This window comes from Lepus europaeus, chromosome 11, assembly GCF_033115175.1.
Source record: "Lepus europaeus isolate LE1 chromosome 11, mLepTim1.pri, whole genome shotgun sequence".
Classification (NCBI taxonomy): Eukaryota; Metazoa; Chordata; class Mammalia; order Lagomorpha; family Leporidae; genus Lepus; species Lepus europaeus.
The window spans coordinates 54,732,033-54,753,129 of record NC_084837.1 but is presented as its reverse complement, the minus strand read 5'-3'; the positions used below and the strand labels follow the sequence as shown (position 1 = coordinate 54,753,129).

The window sequence follows — 21,097 nt, the reverse complement described above, 5'->3', positions numbered from 1 at the left end:
ATCCGAAGCCAGGAGCCAGGTGCTTTTCCTGGTCTCCCATGCGGTGCAGGGCCCAAGCACTTGGGCCATCCTCCACTGCACTCCCGGGCCATAGCAGAGAGCTGGCCTGGAAGAGGGGCAACCGGGATAGAATCTGGAGCCCCGACCGGGACTAGAACCTGGTGTGCCGGCGCCGCAAAGTGGAGGATTAGCCTATTGAGCCACGGCACTGGCCTAAAGAGTTTCAATTTCTGTCATTTTGCTTTCAGCATTTGTCCAGTGAATTCTTATCTTTCTTTTTAGAAATGCTAGTTTGCATGTGATTGAAGCTGTTTATCTTCTGGCAAAATTTTGGGGGATTGATCCACCATATGATAAGAATTGATTAGATTCTTTAATCTAATAACTCAGGTAAGAGAGTTTTGGTTTTCATTGCATTTACTTGGCAGCAAGATTAATGAAATTTTCCTCATTGATCACGAGTCATTTCTAGGGCTCAGAGAAGATCCAACTTTTTTTTTTTTTAATCTAAGCAACATTGAAGGATGAAATACTGTAAATTGGATTTTGATGTGTGAATTTTACCAGAGGGAGCTAAATTAAGTACAGGCAATATTTTGGAATTTGAGTTGTTGATTTCCTCCTTGGTGTGCAAGGAGGGCAGTGTGAGAATTGGAGTGTTGTAGTAGCCTGGAATAGTTGGGAAGCAGTTGGGAACCAATTCCTAATTGCTTAGGAATATCTGTGACTAAAATATAAATTTGATGAGTCTGTTTTATATAAAATCAGGTGACTGTACTGATTTTTCTCATAACTCCTATATTGAACTGTCTCAATATATAAGCAGTTTAATTGGAAAGGATCCAGAAAGGATAATTCTATGGGCTAAGAACTTGGAGAAGACTATATCTGTGAAAGAATGATACAGAAGAGGACTTCAGACAGTCAGAGGGTGGTGGGAAGGTAGAAGATACCTGAGTAAGAGTGGATGGCAGTATGACAAGAGACAGTAGAGGAACTAAAGATGAGGTGAAGACACAAAGGGATAATTTTACCTCCCATGAAATTCAGGTACTCTGAGAGTTAGAGATACTTTCTCATGTCCCTGAAAATTATCCTTGACTTTAGGTTGTCTTTGATTTACAGAACAGTGTAATAAAGAACACTTGTTAGCTGGAACCAATTTGTCTTTTAATATTTTTCTTTGAAGAGAAATGCATGTGCCCAATAGAAAATTTATAAGTAAAACTTGAAAGAAAAGAAGATAATCACCCATAGTCCTTTCATAAAATTTTGATATTTTTTAAGGTCTTTTTTCACTCACTTGCATTGAAAAGTAATTGCAAGACTTGGGTTTGTTTTGATATTTCACTATGCAAAATCAGGTGAATCATTTAACTTCTCTGAGTCCTCTAATCTGCAAAATATGAATCATATTATCTTTTCTACATTCTTCTTCAGCTATTTTTCAGGAAAGATACAAAAATTTTTAGAGACTGTAGATTTCTAGGGAAATGGAAAATTAATGTTATAATTTTTGATATTTCTATACTGGAGAAAATGATGAATAAAAAATAACAAATAAACAGCAGCATTTATAGTAGGAAAGAACATAAAGAAGTTCTCTTAATTGCAATTATGTCAGAGAATGGGAACATTTATTTTTTTAAAGATTTATTTTTATTATTTATTTAAGAGAATTAACACACAGAGAGAAGGAGAGGCAGAGAGAGAGGGAAGTTTTCCATCTGCTGGTTCACTCTCCAGCTGGCTACAATGGCAGATCCGAAGCCAGGAGCCAAAAGCTTCTTCCAGTTCTCCCATATGGATGCAGGGGCTCAAGGACTTCAGCCATCTTCTGCTGCTTTCCCAGGCCATACCAGAGAGCTGGGTTGGAAGTGAAGCAGCCAGGTCAAGAACTGGTGCCCATATGGGATGCTGGTACTGCAGGTGGCAGCTTTGCCTGCTACACTACAGCACTGGTCCCACATTATCAATTTAGATGATTTTATAACTCATAGTGCAAACAGGCCCTTAGGTTTCCAATGTATGATATGTTGATTTTTAGAGGATATAATACAACTGTGTTATAATATTAATGTTTTGAAGGCCAATATGAGATCAGAACTAAGAGAAATATGACTTAGGAAATAATTAGATTATATTTATAGTTAGACATGCCCTTATAAAGTTTCATAATGCAGATTTATTAGCACATTAAGAAAATCATGTGTAGCTAGTGAACTTGGTCAGAGAAGAACCACTAACATATTAAAATGATTTGAGACAGGAGGTATCACTAATAATAAAATTTTAATTATTTTATATATCATAAACTAAGGAGAAGTGAATTGTTACTTAAAAAAATTATGTGGCTGGGGTTATGTTTGGTCTAGTGGTTGAGATGCTGGTTAAAATGTCCATGTTCACATTACAGTGCTCCTGCTCCTGAGTGCAGCTTTCTGCTAATGCAGACCCTTAGAGGCCGAGGTCATGTCCAAGTAGTCTGGTTCCTGCCACATACAAGGAAGACCAAGGTTAATTTTTTTTTTGCGCTTGCCTTTGGCTTCAGTCCTGGTCCAGCTGTGGCTTTTGGGGGCATTTGGGGATTGAGCCAGCAGATAGGAGCTGTCTTCTGTGTGGATTTTTCATTCTCTCTGTTTCTCTGCCTCTCAGGAAAAAATCATGCAGCTGGGCTGTTGACCAGTAGATTCAGGTGATAGCTCCTTTGAAATGACTTCACAAGTACAGAGATCAGTATCTGGTAGATAATAATGATTTCATCTCTCCTGAGGATTTAGCAGAAGTTAATAGTGTTAAATAACCATCATAAGTTAATTATATCTGAGGGTTTCGAGAGGGGTGAAGGAAACCATTTAAACCATTTATGAATCACTCAAGAGAATGCGAAAGCAGGTTTTAGAACTCATACATTTGCATATTTAAAGTTAAGTTGTGCACTATACAATAGTCCTTTCAGAAGGATAATAAAAAACTAAATTAATTTAAACAGGGAAGTGGGAATATTCTTAAGGTTTTATCTTAGTTGGCATTGATAAAAAATAGGAAGGCAATAGGCATGATCTTCCCTGTAGTCTCTCAGCTATGGTCATTTATGTTTTTCCTTAAGTTAATGACTCTAGTTAGAATACTTTGAAGAAATATCTTCTTTAGGTCCAGCCTGTGGAATATATATTGCCAATAGCCAAAGATGACAATGCCTTTGCACCTTCTGTTTGGAATGTTTCTCAAAGTAGGAAATAATGAGCAGTGAGAAGAGAGGTTATGAGGATGAAGATTTAGCTTCTACCAGATTTTGGTGATTCTCCTGAGACCAGTTTGGCCAGGGAGAGGGAACAATTGTCAAGACTGCAAAGAACTGTTAAGGAACAGGTCATTGATGGACAGTGAAGCAGATACTATTATGGGGGATGAAATATATCTTAAATGTAGGAATATGTAGAGATTGGACACTGGAAATACTATATGGAGCCAATTTATAGCAGTGCATTTTTTAGATTAAAATTTTATAATTCTAGAAGCAATAAGATCCATTTAACATTTTTTGAATGGTACTAGTTTGTGTGTGTATGTGTGTGTGTGTGTGTGTGTCTGTATAAATGATCTTTGTTACAGGCTGTGAGAAGAAGCAGATGCTAATCTCAACAAAATAGAATAGTAGCATGTAATGAGATTTAAGACCTTCTGGATCTGAACAATTCAGAAGATGAATTTAAAAAGAGAATGATAATCTTGAAACTCAAATTTGAGTCTAGAAGACGTGAAGTAAAAGATATTTGAAAGCAGGTATAATAAATAAATAATAAAGCAAATGAGATATAATTCATGAAAGAAAAGCCAATAGGATAGATTCAATAGGCATAATGTGTAAAACCAATAGTACTTTTAGAAGGATAATTAGGAACTAAATTAATTTAAAAAGGAAGGTGGGAGTATTCTTAAGGTTTTATCTTAGTTGGCATTGATAGAAAATAGGAAGGAAATAAAACATTTTGATAGGGGAAATAGCTATTATCTTACTGTAAAATAGGAGTAAAGAAATATGTCAGGCCGGCACCGTGGCTTAACAGGCTAATCCTCCACCTTGCGGCGCCAGCACACCGGGTTCTAGTCCCGGTTGGGGCGCCGGATTCTATCCCGGTTGCCCCTCTTCCAGGCCAGCTCTCTGCTATGGGCCGGGAAGGCAGTGGAGGATGGCCCAAGTCCCTGGGCCCTGCACCTGCATGGGAGACCAGGAAAAGCACCTGGCTCCTGGCTTCGGATCGGCGAGATGCGCCGGCCTCAGCGGCCATTGGAGGGTGAACCAACGGCGAAAGGAAGACCTTTCTTTCTGTCTCTCTCTCTCACTATCCACTCTGCCTTTTTTTTCCAAGAAATATGAGTGAGTGAAGTTGAAATAAATTCTTTGAAGTTTACTAAAAAAACAAAAAAACAAACAAAAAAAAGAAATATGTCAATGGAGAAGGGATGGTAACCATGGAAATAATAGAAAAGCATAGTAGGACTTCCATGTTAATAAGGGAGTAATGAAGTGAATACCATCTTAAAGCAGCAATTGTAAAAAAATTTAATTGAGGTATACAAATTTCATAGCGATACTTATCACCCTACCTTTTCTCTCACGCTTCAACCCTTTTGGTTTCCTTTCTCTTTTATTACTCTCTTAGTTTTTATAATTATTTACTTTAAGTTTACTTTATACTCATAGGATTAATCTTACACTAAAAATGAGTTCAAAATAGTATAAAGAAAACAACACTCTTCCTCAAAGGTAGAGACAAGGGCTGTAAATGATCATTGAATCTCAAAATGTCAATTTCACTCCAATACATTATAATTTAGGTACTTTGTTAGTTACTGCAAATTAAGGAAAACATACAATATTTGTCTTTTTGGGACACGTTTATTTCACTAAGTATAGTGGTTTCTAGTTGCATCCATTTTGTTGAAAAAGACAGGATTTCATTTTTTAAATCACTGAGTAGTATTCTATAGTGTAATATACCATAATTTCTTTATCCAGTTATCAGTTGATGGATATCTGGGTAGATTCCATAGCTTAGCTATTATGAATTGAGCTGCGGTGAACTTGGGGCTACAGATAATTCTTTCATCTGTCAATTTCATTTTGAATGGGTAAATTCTCAGGAATAGGATTTCCAAAGGAGCAAAAATTAAAAAAAATTTACTTTTTTTGCTGATGACAATTTGGTAAACCTAGAAACTCAGAACATTTCAGTAAAAAGCTACAGAAAATGTGGCTACATATAGCATACAAAAATAGATAACTTCTTCATTTTATTACATTTGTATCCTGTGGCATTTTGCATGTAGAAATTAGGAAATATCAGTCTTTCCTACCTTCTGAAATACCTCTTCTTAAAATCTTACAAGCCTTTGTTTACATCTTCCTTCTTCATTGTGCACTAGAGCCAACTAAATTTGAGACTACAGAATTAAATACCAAAGGTCTAGACATGGAAAAAATTCTGGGGATGATTCTCTGAGTTTTGTACCATGTAAACCCTATGTGACATGGCAATCTAATCTTTAGCTTTTAACGTTGAATCATCATTCTACAGCTAGGATGACTCTTGAAATTAAAACTTGTTTTTTCTCTCTGTGTTCAGGGTGAGCTTACATATGAAGTTGATGGATGGAGGAAATCTCTCAATGGTGTCTGAGTTCTTGTTGCTGGGACTCACCAGTTCTTGGGAGATTCAGATTCTCCTCTTCCTGTTTTTCACAACATTTTATATAGCAAGTATGCTGGGGAACCTTCTCATTGTGCTCACAATCATCTCAGACCATCACTTACATTCCCCAATGTATTTCCTGCTGGCGAATCTCTCATTCATTGATACAGGTGTTTGCAGCATTGCAACCCCAAAGATGATCTACGACCTTTTCAGAAAACACAAAGCCATCTCCTTGAAAGGGTGCATCACTCAGATGTTCTTCATTCACACTGTTGGGGGGACAGAGATGGTGCTGTTGATAGTCATGGCCTATGACCGATACGTGGCTATCTGTAGGCCCCTCCACTACCTGACCATCATGAGCCTCAGAGTGTGCATTTCTCTCTTGGCTGTTGCTTGGACCATTGGGCTCATCCACGCTGTGGCCCAACTGGCTTTTGTGGTGAACCTCCCCTTCTGTGGCAGCAACCAAATGGATAGCTTTTATTGTGATTTTCCTCGGTTCATCAAACTTGCGTGCACAGACACATACAGGCTGGAGTTTCTGGTCACTGCCAACAGTGGTTTCATCTCCATGGGCACCTTCTTCATCTTGATTGCGTCTTACATCTTCATCCTGGTCACGGTTCGTAAGCACTCTTCAGGTAGTTGCTCCAAGGCCCTCTCCACACTCTCAGCTCACGTTACTGTTGTGGTTTTTTTCTTTGGACCTTGCATTATTGTGTATGTGTGGCCATTCCCTACCTTACCCATAGACAAATTTTTAGCTATTTTTGATGCCCTTATCACCCCTTTTATGAATCCTATCATTTATACATTTAGAAATAAAGAAATGAAGGAGGCCATGCAGAGACTGTTTGTTAAAGCTTTAAGATTCAGAAAGAGTTCTTTCATGCACAGAGCAGGAAATTCAGATTCATTTTGACTCTTAGTGGAAATTAACCCATTTAATCACTCCATATGTATTTTCAGTTCAATGAATGTTTTCGATATCCACCGTGAAATCTCTCCTTATGGGCTTTCTTCTGATCTGGCAAGTTTATCATGAGGAGCGCTTGCTCTAATGGCCCTGAAAACATGGAGATGAGTCAACTCAGCATTAGGAATGTTCTGTTTGTGTGTATTATTAAAATCTTTGGTGGTAGTGCTTCCTGATACCTCACATACGCAGCATGGTTTACATTGACAGTAAATGTTGGAGATTTTCTTTCTGGCATTGATTCTCAAAGAAGTATCTGTTTGAATTCTCATATGTACCTATATTCTTGTCCTCTGTGTTTCTCAGTGTCTAGATATTTAAGGAGTAAATAAAATGAAGATAATTGCCTAATAAGTTTGATAATGTGAAGCTTTTTTTAAAAGATTCATTTATTTTTCTTTTTAAAAAATATTTATTTATTTATTTATTTATTTATTTATTTTATTTTTGACAGGCAGAGTGGACAGTGAGAGAGAGAGAGACAGAGAGAAAGGTCTTCCTTTGCCATTGGTTCACCCTCCAATGGCCGCCACGGCCGGTGCGCTGATCTGATGGCAGGAGCCAGGTGCTTCTCCTGGTCTCCCATGGGGTGCAGGGCCCAATCACTTGGGCCATCCTCCTCTGCACTCCCAGGCCACAGCAGAGAGCTGGACTGGAAGAGGGGCAACTGGGACAGAATCCAGCGCCCCAACTGGGACTAGAACCCGGTGTGCCGGCGCCGCAAGGCGGAGGATTAGCCTGTTGAGCCATGGTGCCGGCCTAATGTGAGGCTTTTAACTTCTGAATTTGCTCACTGAGATTTAGTTAGTGGTAAGATTTTAGATGTAGTTAGGATTGGAAGATGAAATTTGGGGTAAATCAAGACATTCATCTCAGAAACATTTAGGTAAGGATTTCTATACAACTCAACATGTATGACTTTTACTTTTTACCCCAATTATTTGCTAATTAGTAGTCATTATTTTTGTATATCAAAGAAAACTATGTGAATATTAAATAATTTTAAATGGATTTAATATTTTGGAGCTAAACAGTTCCGAAGGGACAAATATCACATGTTCTCCCTGCTCTGTGACAACTAACTGAGCACCTAAAAGGAAACCTGTAGAAGTGAAATGAACACTATGAGAAATAATGACTTGATCAGTCCTTGTCCTGTCAAGAAACAACTTACTATTTTATTCCCTTTAGTATTTTTTTGTTCTACCTAATACCATTGGTTGAACTATTTAATTAACACACAATTATTCTTAGGCCTTTAAATTTAACTGAAAAATGATCCCTGTTAAATATAAGAGTGGGAATAAGAGAGAGAGGAGATGTACAGTTTGGCACATGCTCAATCAGACTTACCCCTAATGGTAGAGCTAGAAACGTGTCAAGGGATTCCAATTCAATCCCATCAAGGTGACATGTACCAATGCCATCTTACTAGTCAAAGTGATCAGTTTAAGTTCATAATTGATCATAATGATAGGATTAGGTGTCAAAGGGATCACATAAACAAGACTAGTGTCTGCTAATACTAACTGATAGAATTAAAAAGGAGAGAACGATCCAACATGGGAAGCGGGATACACAGCAGACTCATAGAATGGCAGATGTCCTAAAAAAACGCTCTGGCCTCAGAATCAGGTATTCGGATCTGGCTGAAGAGCCCATGAGAGTATTTCAGGCATGGAAAGCCAAGACACTGTGGCAAAAAAAAAAAAAAAATGACCTAAATGAAGATATCTGCAAGTGAGATCCCAGTGGAAAGAACAGGTCATCAAAGAAGGAGGTAGCTTTCTCTGAAGGGAGGAGAGAACTTCCACTTTGAATATGGCCTTGTCTAAATAAGATTGGAGTTGGCAAACTCAAGAGGCTTCCATAGCCTTGGCAGCTCATGACAAGAGCCTTGGATGATTACTGATGTCATAAACAAGAGTGTCAGTTGTTAAATTAACATCAGGAGTCACTGTGCACTTACTCCTCATGTAGGATCTCTGTCCTTAATGTGTCGTACTATGCGAATTAATGGTAAAACTAGTATCCAAACAGTAATTTATAATTTGTGTTTCTGTGGGTGCAGTCTGTTGAAATCTTTACTTAGTATATACTAAGTTGACCTTCTGTATATAAAGACAATTGAAAATGAGTCGTGATGAAGAATGGGATGGGAGAGGGTGTGGGAGATGGGATGGTTGTGGGTGGGCAGGAGGTTATGGGGGGAAAAGCCACTATAATCCACAAACTGAACTTTTGAAATTTATATTTATTAATTAAAAGTTGAAAAAAATGAAAAAATATTTTGGAGCTAAAAAAAGAAGGCTTTGGTATATGGATAAATGAATGAAATTTCAAAAGTTTTTTCTTTTGTGTGAACCAGATTTATAGCTAAATAAAAGGAAATATAAATTGTAGAAATTATAAAATAAAGTGTATTGTAAAACTGTGTGTAAATGAACAGATATAAATTTGTATTGAAATCCAGTAAACTTTTCACATGATAAAATATTTAATTATTAAAAATAAACATACTGTTTCAGAAATACTATAAATAGCTATTCAAAAAGCATATCTTACTCATCTTTCTCAGTTATCAGTTGAGTAGGGTCGATGTCACATGAACATATTTTTATTTAAGTTTGGGTTACAAAATCTGTTAAGAAACTTTACTGTCACTTGTGTATCCAGAATGATTTGTAGGAATTCTTGTGATTATTGTTATTAAAAGATTGAATAGCGGCTGGCGCCATGGCTCAACAGGCTAATCCTCCACCTTGCGGCGCTGGCACACCGGGTTCTAGTCCCGGTTGGGGCGCCGGATAATGTCCCGGTTGCCCCTCTTCCAGGCCAGCTCTCTGCTATGGCCCGGGAAGGCAGTGGAGGATGGCCCAAGTCCTTGGGCCCTTCACCCCATGGGAGACCAGGAGAAGCACCTGGCTCCTGCCTTCAGATCAGCGCGGTGTGCCAGCCGCAGCGCGCTGGACGCGGTGGCCATTGGAGGGTGAACCAACAGCAAAAGGAAGACCTTTCTCTCTGTCTCTCTCTCACTGTCCACTCTGCCTGTCAAAAAAAAAAAAAAAAAGATTGAATAGCCATTTGGGGAATGAACCAGCGAATGGAAGACCACCCTCTCTGACTCTTCCTCTCTCTGTCTATAACTACCGCTCAAGTAAATAAATAAATCTTAATTGTAGGCATGGAAAGCCAAGATACCATGGAAAAGAAAAAAAAAAAAAAAGAAGAAGACCTAAATGAAAGATCTCTGTGAGTGAGATCCCAGTGGAAAGAACGGGGCCATCAAAGAAGGAGGTACCTTTCTCTGAAGGGAGGAGAGAACTTCCACTTTGACTATGACCCTATCAGAATAAGATCAAAGTCAGCGAACTCTAAGGGCTTCCATAGCCCTGGCAACTCATGACTAGAGCCTAGGGAGATTACTGACGCCATGAACAGGAGTGTCAAATTGTTAAGTCAGCAACAGGAGTCACTGTGTACTTACATCCCATGTGGGAACTGTCCTTAATGTGTTGTCTAATGTGCAGTGATGCTATAACTAGTACTGAAACAGTATTTTTACACTTTGTGCTTCTGTGTGGGTACAAACTGATGAGATCTTTACTAATTATATACTGAATCGATCTTCTGTATATAAAGATAATTGGAAATGAAAAAAAAAAAAACCTGGTGTTAAATTGGAAATGGCATAGAAAATTAATTAATTTAAAAAATATTATGTAGGATCTCTGTCTTTAATGTGCTGTACACTCTTATTTAATGCTATAACTAGTACTCCAACAGTATTTTTTTCACTTTGTGTTGCTATATGGGGGCAAACTGTTGAAATCTTTACCTAATAGTTACTAAACTGATCTTCTGTATATAAAGAGAATTGAAAATGAATCATGATGTGATTGGAAGGGGAGAGGGAGCGGGAAAGGGGAGGGTTGTGGGTGGGAGGGAAGTTTTGGGAGGGGGAAGCCATTGTAACCCATAAGCTGTACTTTGGAAATTTATATTCATTAAATAAAAGTTTAATAAAAAAATTGGGAAGATAACGTTAAATGTAGCAATTAATATTTTCAACAGAACTTTTCCCTTTCCCCTACACAAATCTGCCACTGAATCTTAGCTAAAAGGTTAAGCTCTGTCACATTTGAGGTTAGTTGTGGTAGCACTCCTCTTTTGTAGTTCTTTCTTCTGTGTATTAAAAATCATGCACTGAGTGTTGCAGGCCTTGAAATACCCTCCCAGATTTCCAAAACCTGGCCTGAATTCTCTCTTGAACTCCAGATGTTACAACTTGAAAGTTATGCATTTAAGTTTTATTAAACTTGTTGCTTTACAAACAAGATTTATTTATTTATTTGAAAGATAGAACAATTCCCTCCTCTGTCCTTCTGAGAGAAAGTCTCTGAGAGGGATTTTCTATCTACTGGTTTACAAAGGACTGCAATGGCAGGGCTGGGCCAGGCTGCAGCCAGGAACTGGGAACACCATCCTGGGCTCCCATGTAGGTGCAGGGGCCCACGTACTTCAGCCATCATCCACTGCTTTCCCAGGTGCGTTAGTAGAACACCCAGGATGTGAACTGTTACCTAGCTGAGGTGCTGGCATCACAGGTGGTGGCTTTACCTTTTAATACTGGCTCTGGTATTTTGTATTTTAAAAATTGAATAATTTATTTCTGTGAGTTTTTTTGTTTAAAGATTTATGTATTTATTTAAAATTCAAAGTTACACAGAGACAGAGAGAGATCCTCCATATGCTGCTTCACTCCCCAACTGGCCACAGTAGAGCTGTGCTGATCCGAAGCCAGGAGCCAGGAACTTCTTCCGGGTCTCCCACACAGGTGCAGGGGCCCAAGGACTTGGGCCATTTTCTGCTGCTTTCCCAGGCCATAGCAGAGAGCTGAATTAGAAGTGGAGCAGCTGGGACACGGACTCGCACCCATATGGGATGCTGGCGCTGCAGGTGGCAGCTTTACCCACTATGCCACAGCGCCAGCCCCTCTGTGAGTTTTAAGAGTTCTTTCTTGTGGGCCGATACTGTGGCACAGCAGGTTAAAGCCCTGGCCTGAACCAGCAGATGGAAGACCTCTGTCTCTGTAACTCTGTCTTTCAAATAAATAAAATGAATCTTTTAAAAAAAAGAATTCTTCTTTGTATTTTGGATAGCAGCTGTTTATCATATATACCTTTAGCAGCAATTTTCTACTTGTCTGTGGCTTGTTTTCCCATTGTGGTGGCCCTGCCTTTTGTGCAAAGAAATTTTTATTTTTAAAGAAATTTTTATTTTGAACTAAGTCCAGCTTTTCAGTTTTTTCTTTCATGAATTGTACCTTTGCTGTTGTATTAAAAAATATTTTCTGTTTTCTTACAGATGTTTTGTGTTTGGCTTATTTTGAGTTAATTTTCGTGAAAAGTGTAAGGTATAGGTCTAAATTTGATTTTTGATGTAGAAGTCCAGTTATTCCAATACCATTTATTTAAAAGATTACCCTTGGAGCCAGCTCTATGGTTAAGTGGGTTAAAAGCCCCAGCTTGCAGCACTGGCATCCCATATGGGCCCTGGTTTGAGTCCCTAATACTACAGTCCTTTTTCTTCTTCATCTTCTTTTTTTTTAAAGTTTATTAATTTGAAAGTAAGAATTACACAGAGAAAGGATGTGAGGCAGAAAGAGAGAGAGAGAGATCTTCCATTCTCTGGTTTACTCTGCAATTGGCTGCAACAGCCAGAGCTGCGCTGATCCAAAGCCAGGATGCAGGAGCTTCTTCCCGGTCTCCCAGGTGGGTGCAGGGGCCCAAAGACTTGGGCCATCTTCTACTGCTTTCTCAGGGCATAGCAGAGAGCTGGATCGGAAGTGAAGCAGCTGGAACTTGAACCAGCTCCTGTATAGGATGCTGGCACTGCAGGCGGTAGCATTACCACATACCACAGCGCTGGCCCCCTAATACTCCAGTTCTGATCCAGATTCCTGCTAATGCACCTGGAAAAGCAGCAGAGGATGGCCCAAGTCCTTGGGCCCCTGCACCTACATGGGAGACCTGAAAGTAGCACCTGTCTTTGGAATGGCTCAGCTCTGGCTGTTGCGGTCATTTGGGGAGCGAACCAGTGTGTGGAAGACCTCTCTGTCTCTACCTCTCTCTGTAACTCTTTCAAATAAATAAAAAAAAAATATTTTAAAAAAGGATTACTCCTTCCCCAACTGTATTATTTTGATTCCTTTATAAATGACCAGTTGACTGTATTCACATGGGTCTATTTCTGGAATTCCTATTTTGTTCTATGAATCTAGTTTCATGTCCTCTTGTTAATATTGCTGCTTTCTTGATTATTGTAGCTTTATAGTAAGTCTAGAAGTCAGTCCCCATCCTCCAACTGTGTTATTTTTCCTGTAATATTGTGTTATTTATTCTGGGTCTTGTGTTTCTCCACAAAAACTTTATAATCATTTTGTTAATATATACAAAGTAATTTGTTTTGGCTTGATTGGGATTTGTATTGAGTCTGTAGACAAAGTTGAGATGAAGTGATATCTTGACAATATCGAATTTTTCTACCCATGAATATGGAATATATCGCAGTCTAGTTCTTTGATTTCTTTCATCAGAGTTTGTAGTTTTCCTAATATAGGTCTTATACATATTCTGTTACATTTATACATAGTTTTCATTTTTTTGCATGCTAATATAAATGGTATTGTGTTTTTAATGTCAAACTCCACTTGTTCATTGCTAGCATATTGGAAAATAACTGATTTTTGCTTATTAGTCTTGTATCTTGCAACCTTAGTATAATCACTCATTAATTCCAGTTTTTTTTTGCCAGAATTTTAAGATTTTCTACAAGATGTTTTTCATGGTTTATTTATTTTTTAAATTTTTATTTAATGAATATAAATTTCAAAAGTACAGCTTATGGATTACAATGGCTTCCCCCCCATAACTTCTCTCCCACCTGCAACCCTCCCCTCTCCCACTCTCCCATTCCATTCACATCAAGATTCATTTTCTTTCTTTTTTTTTTTTTTTTTTTTTTAGTTTTTACTGGTTTATTTTTATTGTAGCAGAAGAAAAACAAATTGAAAAACACTATGAGTTTGGTAATCACACAAAAAGAGAAATACCACTTTGTAAGTCAACAAAAGATAAAACATCCTTCATCCAGGGGCCTTGATGTCAGGATAGCACACGTGAGGACTCTGCCCTGTGAAGCCATGCTTCCTCAGTGCACACGGTCATGTTCTAACTTGAGAAGGAGAATGCTACAATAACTACGGATTTCAGTATTGTGGACCCAGGGGACATTCCATAACTGTTGCTTGATACTAGTATGGTTGTACAAAATAAATGTTCTTAAGGAAATAATTTATGTAAAATTTGCTACTTTTACTCAAAAATAAATAAATCCCATTGAAAAAATAAAAGGCATTTTCTTGTTTCTTAATTATTGCTTTTTTTTAATTTCTTCATTTCCAATTCTCTTTATATACAGAAGATCACTTCAGTATATAATTAGTAAAGACCTCATCAGTTTGTGCCCACACAGAAACGCAAAGTATAAAAATACTGTTTCAGTACTAGTTATAGCATCACTTCGCTTTAGATGACACGTTAGGGACAGATCCCACATGGGGTGTAAGTACACAGTGACTCCTGTTGCTGATTTAACAATTTGACACTCCTGTTCATGGCGTCAGTAATCTCCCTAGGCTCTAGTCATGAGTTGCCAGGGCTATGGAAGCCTTTAGAGTTCACTGACTTTGATCTTATTCCGATAGGGTCATAGTCAAAGTGGAAGTTCTCTCCTCCCTTCGGAGAAGGGTACCTCCTTCTTTGATGGCCCCGTTCATTCCACTGGGATCTCACTCACCGAGATCATTCATTTAGGTCTTTTTTTTTTTTTTCCACGATATCTTGGCTTTCCATGCCTGCTATACTCTCATGGGCTCTTCAGCCAGATCTGAATGCCTTGAGGGCTGATTCTGAGGCCAGAGTGTTGTTTAGGACATCTGCCATCCTATGAGTCTGCTGTGTATCCTACTTCCCATGTTGGATCTTTCTCTCCCTTTTTGATTCTATCAGTTAGTATTAGCAGATACTTGTCTTGTTTGTGTGATCTCTTTGACTCTTAGACCTATCAGAGCTATCAATTGTGAGCTGAAATTGATCACTTGGACTAGTGTGATGGCATTGGTACATGCCATCTTGATGGGATTGTGTTGGAATCCCCTGGCACATTTCTAACTCCACCATTTGCAGCCAGTCCGATTGAGCATGTTCCAAATTGTTCATCTCCTCCCTCTCTTTTTCCACTCTTAGATTTAACAGGGATCACTTTTCAGTTAAAATTTAAACACCTAAGAATAATTGTGTGTTAATTACTGAGTTCAACCAATAGTACTAGAACAACAACCACAACAACAAATACTAAAAAGGATAAAGTATTACATTGTACATCTAAAGTCAGGACAGGAGCTGATCAGTTCATTGTTGCTTATAGTGTCCATTTCACTTAACAGGTTTCCCCTTTGGTGCTCAGTTGTCACCGATCAGGGAAAACAAATGATATTTTTCTCTTTGGGACTGGCTTAATTCACTCAGCATGATGTCAATTCTCTTTATATACAGAAGATCAATTTAGTTTATATTAAGTAAAGATTTTGTCAGTTTGCACCCACATAGAAACACAAAGTGTAAAATACTGTTTGAGTACTAGTTATAGCATTAATTCGCATTGAACAACACATTAAGGACAGAGATCCTACATGAGGAGTAAGTGCACAGTGACTCCTGTTGTTGACTTAACAAATTGACACTCTTGTTTATGGCATCAGTAATCACCCTAGACTCTTGTCATGAATAGCCAAGGCTATGGAGGCCTTTTGAGTTCCCCGACTCTGATCATATTTAGACAAGGTCATAGTCAAAGTGGAAGTTCTCTCCTCCCTTCAGAGAAAGCTACCTCCTTCTTTGATGACCTGTTCTTTCCACTGGGATCTCACTTGCAGATATCTTCATTTAGGTCATTTTTTTTTGCCACAGTGTCTTGGCTTTCCATGCCTGAAATACTCTCATGGGCTCTTCAGCCATATCTGAATGCCATAAGGGCTGATTCTGAGGCCAGAGTGCTGTTTAGGACATCTGCCATTCTATGAGTCTGCTGTGTATCCCGCTTCCCATGTTGGGTCGTTTTCTCCCTTTTTGATTCTATCAGTTAGTATTTGCAGATACTATTCTTATTTATGTGATCCCTTTGACTCTTAGTCCTATCATTATGATTAATTGTGAACAGAAATTGATCACTTGGACTAGTGAGATGGCATTGGTACATGTCACCTTGATGGGATTGAATTGGAATCCTCTGGCACATTTCTAACTCTACTGTTTGGGGCAAGTCTGATTGAGCATGTCCCAAATTGTACATCTCTTCCCTCTTTTATTCCTACTCTTATATTTAACAGGGATCACTTTTGAGTTAAGTTTCAACACTTAAGAATAACTGTGTATTAATTACAGAGTTCAACCAATAGTATTAAGTAGAACAAAAAAAAATACTGAAAGGGTTGTAGTATTAAGTTTTCATCAACAGTCAGGGCAAGGGCTGATCAAGTCACAGTTTCTCATAGTGTCCATTTCACTTGAACAGGTTTCATTTTTTGGTGCTCGGTTAGTTGTCACCAATCAAGGAGAGCATATGATATTTGTCCCTTTGCGACTGGCTTATTTCACTCAGCGTGATGTTTTCCAGATTCCTCCAATTTGTTGCATATGACCAGATTTCATTGTATTTTACTGCTGTATAGTATTCTATAGAGTACATATCCCATAATTTCTTTATCCAGTATACTGTTGATGGGCATTTAGGTTGATTCCATGTCTTAGCTACTGTGAATTGAGCTGCAATAACTATGGAGGTGCAGACAGCTTTTTTGTTTCCCAATTTAATTTCCTTTGTGTAATTCCAAGGAGTGGGATGGATGGGTTGCATGGTAGGGTTATATTCAGGTTTCTGAGGAATCTCCAAACTGTCCTCCATAGTGGCTTAACCAGTTTGCATTCTCACCAACAGTAGGTTAGTGTCCCTTTTTCCTTACATCCTCACCAGCATCTGTTGATGGTAGATTTCTGTATGTGAGCCATTCTAACTGGGGTGAGGTGAAACCTCATTGTGATTTTGATTTGCATTTCCCTGATTGCTAGTGATACTGAACATTTTTTCATGTGTTGTTGGCCATTTGGATTTCCTCTTTTGAAAAATGTCTATTGAGGTCCTTGGCCCATCTCTTAAGTGGGTTGCTTGTTTTGTTGTTGTGGAGTTTCTTGACCTCTTTGTAGATTCTGGTTATCAATCCTTTATCTGTTACATAGTTTGCAAATATTTTCTCCCTTTCTGTTGGTTGCTTCTTCACTTTCCTGACTGTTTCTTTTGCAGTACAGAAACTTCTCAATTTGATGCAATCCCAAATGTTAATTTTGGCTTGCACTGCCTGTGCCTCTGTGGTCTTTTCCAAGAAGTCTTTGCCTGTGCCTATATCTTGCTGGGTTTCTCCAATGTTCTCTAATAATTTGATGGTGTCAGGTTGTAGATTTAGGTCTTTAATCCATGTTGAGTGGATTTTTGTGTAAGGTGTAAGGTAGGGGTCTTGCTTCAAGCTTCTGCATGTGGAAATCCAGTTTTCCCAGCACCATTTATTGAATAGACTGTCCTTGCTCCAGGAATTGATTTTAGATCCTTGATCAAATATAAGTTGGCTGTAGATGTTTGGGTTGATTTCTGGTGTTTCTAATCTGTTCCATTGGTCTATCCGTCTGTTTCTGTATCAGTACCATGCTGTTTTGATTATAACTGCCCTGTAGTATGTCCTAAAATCTGATATTGTGATGCCTCCGGCTTTGTTTTGTTGTACAAGATTGCTTTAGCTATTCTAGGTCTCCTGTGTCTCCATATGAATTTCAGCATCATTTTTTCTAGATCTGAGAAGAATGTCTTTGGTATTTTGATTGGTATTGCATTTAATCTATAAATTGCTTTTGGGAGAATGGACATTTTGATGATATTGATTCTTCCAATCCATGAGCATGGAAGATTTTTCCATTTTTTGGAATCCTCTTCTATTTCTTTTTTTTTAAGATTTTATAATTCTAATCGTAGAGATCTTTAATGTCCTTGGTTAAGTTTATTCCAAGGTATTTGATTGTTTTTGTGGCTATTTTGAATGGGATTGATCTTAGCAGTTCTTTCTTAGCCATGGCATTGCCTGTGTACACAAAGGCTGTTGATTTTTGTGCATTGATTTTATATCCTGCTATTTTGCCAAACTCTTCTATGAGTTCCAATAGTCTCTTAGTAGAGTTCTTTGGATCCCCTAAATAAAGAATCCTATCATCTGCAAAGAGGTATAGTTTGAGTTCTTCCTTCCCAATTTGTATCCCTTTAATTTCTTTTTCTTGCCTGATGGCTCTGGCTAAAACTTCCAGAACTATATTGAATAGCAGTGATGAGAGTGGACATCCTTGTCTGGTACCAGATCTCAGCAGAAATGCTTCCAACTTTCCCCATTCAATAGGATGCTGGCCGTGGGTTTTTCATAAATTGCTTTGATTGTATTTAGGAATGTTCCTTCTATTCCCAGTTTTCTTAGAGTTTTAATCATGAAAGGGTGTTGAATTTTATCGAATGCTTTCTCTTAATCTACTGATATAATCATATGGTTTTTCTTCTGAAGTTTGTTAATGTGGTGTATCACATTGATTGAATTGTGAACATTGAACCTTCCCTGCATACCAGGGATAAATCCCACTTGGTCTGGGTGGATGATTTTTCTTATGTGTTGTTGTATTCTATTGGTGAGAATTTTATTGAGGATTTTTGTGTCTATGTTCATCAGGAATATTGGTCTGTAATTTTCTTTCTGTGCTGCATCTTTCTCCGGCTTAGAGATTAAGGTGATGCTGGTTTCATAGAAAGAATATGGGAGGATTCCCTCTTTTTCGATTGTTCTGAATAGTTTGAGATGGATTGGAGTTAGTTCTTCTTTAAATGTCTGGTAGAATTCAGTAGTGAATCCATCTGGTCCTGGGCTTTTCTTTGTTGGGAGAGCCTTTATTACTGATTCAATTTCTGTCTCAGTTATGGGTCTGTTTAGGTTTTCTATGTCTTCATGGCTCAATTTAGGTAGGTTGTATGTGTCCAGGAATCTATCCATTTCCGATAGATTTCCCTGTTTGCTGGCATACAAGTCCTTGTAGTAATTTCTGATGATTCTTTTTATTTCTGTGGTGTCTGTTGTTACATTTCCTTTTTCATCTCTGATTTTATTGATTTGGATCTTTTCTCTTATTTTTTTTAGTTAGTTGGGCCAATGGTGTGTTAGTTTTGTTTATTTTTTCAAAAAACCAGCTCCTTGTTTGGCTGATTTTTTGTAGTGTTTTTTTTTGGATTCAATCCTGTTGATTTCTTCTTTGATTTTAATTATTTCTCTTCTCCTACTGGGTTTGGGTTTGGTTTGCTGCAGATTTTCTAGATCCTTGAGATGACTTGAAAGCTCATCTATTTGGTGCCTTTCTAATTTCTTTTTTTTTTAACTTTTATTTAATGAATATAAATTTCGAGTATACAGCTTATGGATTACAATGGCTTCCCCTTCCCATAATTTCCCTCCCACCCGCAACCCTCCCCTCTCCCGCTCCCTCTCCCCTTCCATTGACATTAAGATTCATTTTCAATTCTCTTTATATACAGAAGATCAATTTAGTATACATTAAGTAAAGATTTCAACAGTTTGCACCCACATAGAAACACAAAGTGAAACATACTGTTTGAGTACTAGTTATAGTATTAAATCAAAATGTACAGTACATTAAGGACAGAGATCCCACATCAGGAGCAAGCGCACAGTGGCTCCTGTTGTTGACCCAACAAATTGACACTCTAGTTTATGGTGCCAGTAACCACCCTAGGCTGTCGTCATGAGTTGCCAAGGCTATGGAAGCCTTCCAAGTTCCCCGACTCTGATCATATTTAGACAAGGTCATAAAAGACAGGTTGAGGATAGTAACCAATGATCCTAAGAGTGGCATTTACCAGGTCTGAACAATTATACAGCATTAAGTGGGGAAGAGGACCATCAGTACACACAGGTTGGGAGTAGAGCCATTGGTGGTAGAGTAGAGGTTATGATTACAAAGGAATGAGGCCCAAGTGCACTAGACAGGGTCTAGAACAAAGGACAGAGTCATTATTAGAGGAGCTAAGAAAGGTGCTGTCTAAGCTACAATTAAGTTTTCTGATTGAGAGGCAAATAGAACCTGCTAGAAGGGGCTTGGTAATAATCTGGTGGGCTTTAGGCCTTGTAAGTTAAGAGGCCCAGACCTATCTATCTCTTCACATGGGGTATATCCTAAGGGAGGTGTGAACCTCCTAGGGGAAGGCACTCTGTTGACTTTCATTACTTGGCTGGCCTGGGAGGAGAGCTGGCCAGGTAAAGGCAGGTGGCATCTCTAACAAGAAATGTACAGTTCTGCCTGCAATGTTGCTGACCCTACTTGGCCGTCCCCTCAGCTGCAGTGGTCACTTTGGAAGTTGGGCTGAGTGAAGGGCTTTTCAGCTTGGAGCCAATAAGATCTGTGGCTCTGACCTGGGCATCCTTCGACTCCAGGGCAGGTCCATTTCCAGTGATCCAACTCTTGGCAGAGCTGCCAGGGCTCTTCACAAGCTGACTTCTGCTGAAGCCCAGACTTACCACATTGAAAGCCACTGCAGTGGACTGGCCTGTTGGGTCTCCATGAGGGCAGATCACCGTACAGATCAGCCATTAATAGGCTTGCCACCCATTGCTTCTGATGCCTAGCTTTCTTTTCCTCCTGGTTTTTGTTAAAGCAGACCAGAGGATGCAAGTTAAGGGAGTGCCCATGTCCCATCTCTAATCTTCGGTGGCCTGAACTACAAGTCTATAGTCACAGGCATGTTCTGTAGTAGTTTTTCTAAGGTAGACAAAGCCCATGAGGAAAATTATATTCTCACTTTAAAACTTTCTTTCCCTTTGGTCTGAAAGGGAGGTTTTTTTTTTTCTACTTACTGTATACTTCGCTGATGGCGATGTGAATCTAGCTATGAGATTATTATTTAAGCTCTTATTTTGGCTATGCTATTACAGAAAAATGTTAGCCATCTCTTATAAGGTCTAAAGATTAAATTGTGCATCCTACAGATTCCTTCATAATAGAATTAGTTCCCTACCTTGAAGAGAATAGAGAAATGAAAGAACAAGTTGGGCTTAGAATAGAGAAATGAGGGAGCAAGTCCTAGATCACTTGCTGACAATAGCAATATTACATGAATACTTAGCAAACCGTTTCAACCCTTAGATAAGAACTTAATAAAACATTTACCAGAAGGTCCAATGCCTTCTATAAATTTTAAGAATCAT

General features: G+C 38.5%; 1 protein-coding gene across 1 annotated transcript; it reads left to right on the top strand.

Annotated features, from left to right (window-relative positions):
* Positions 1-5,652: 5,652 nt before the first annotated feature.
* LOC133769516 (olfactory receptor 4F3/4F16/4F29-like) lies at positions 5,653-10,153 on the top strand (the record flags this gene model as incomplete). The annotated part of the gene is made up of 2 exons (XM_062204731.1): positions 5,653-6,554; positions 10,120-10,153. Coding segments are annotated over exons 1-2 (936 nt in total), but the record flags the coding sequence as incomplete, so codon positions are not given.
* Between the last annotated feature and the right edge of the window lie 10,944 nt (positions 10,154-21,097).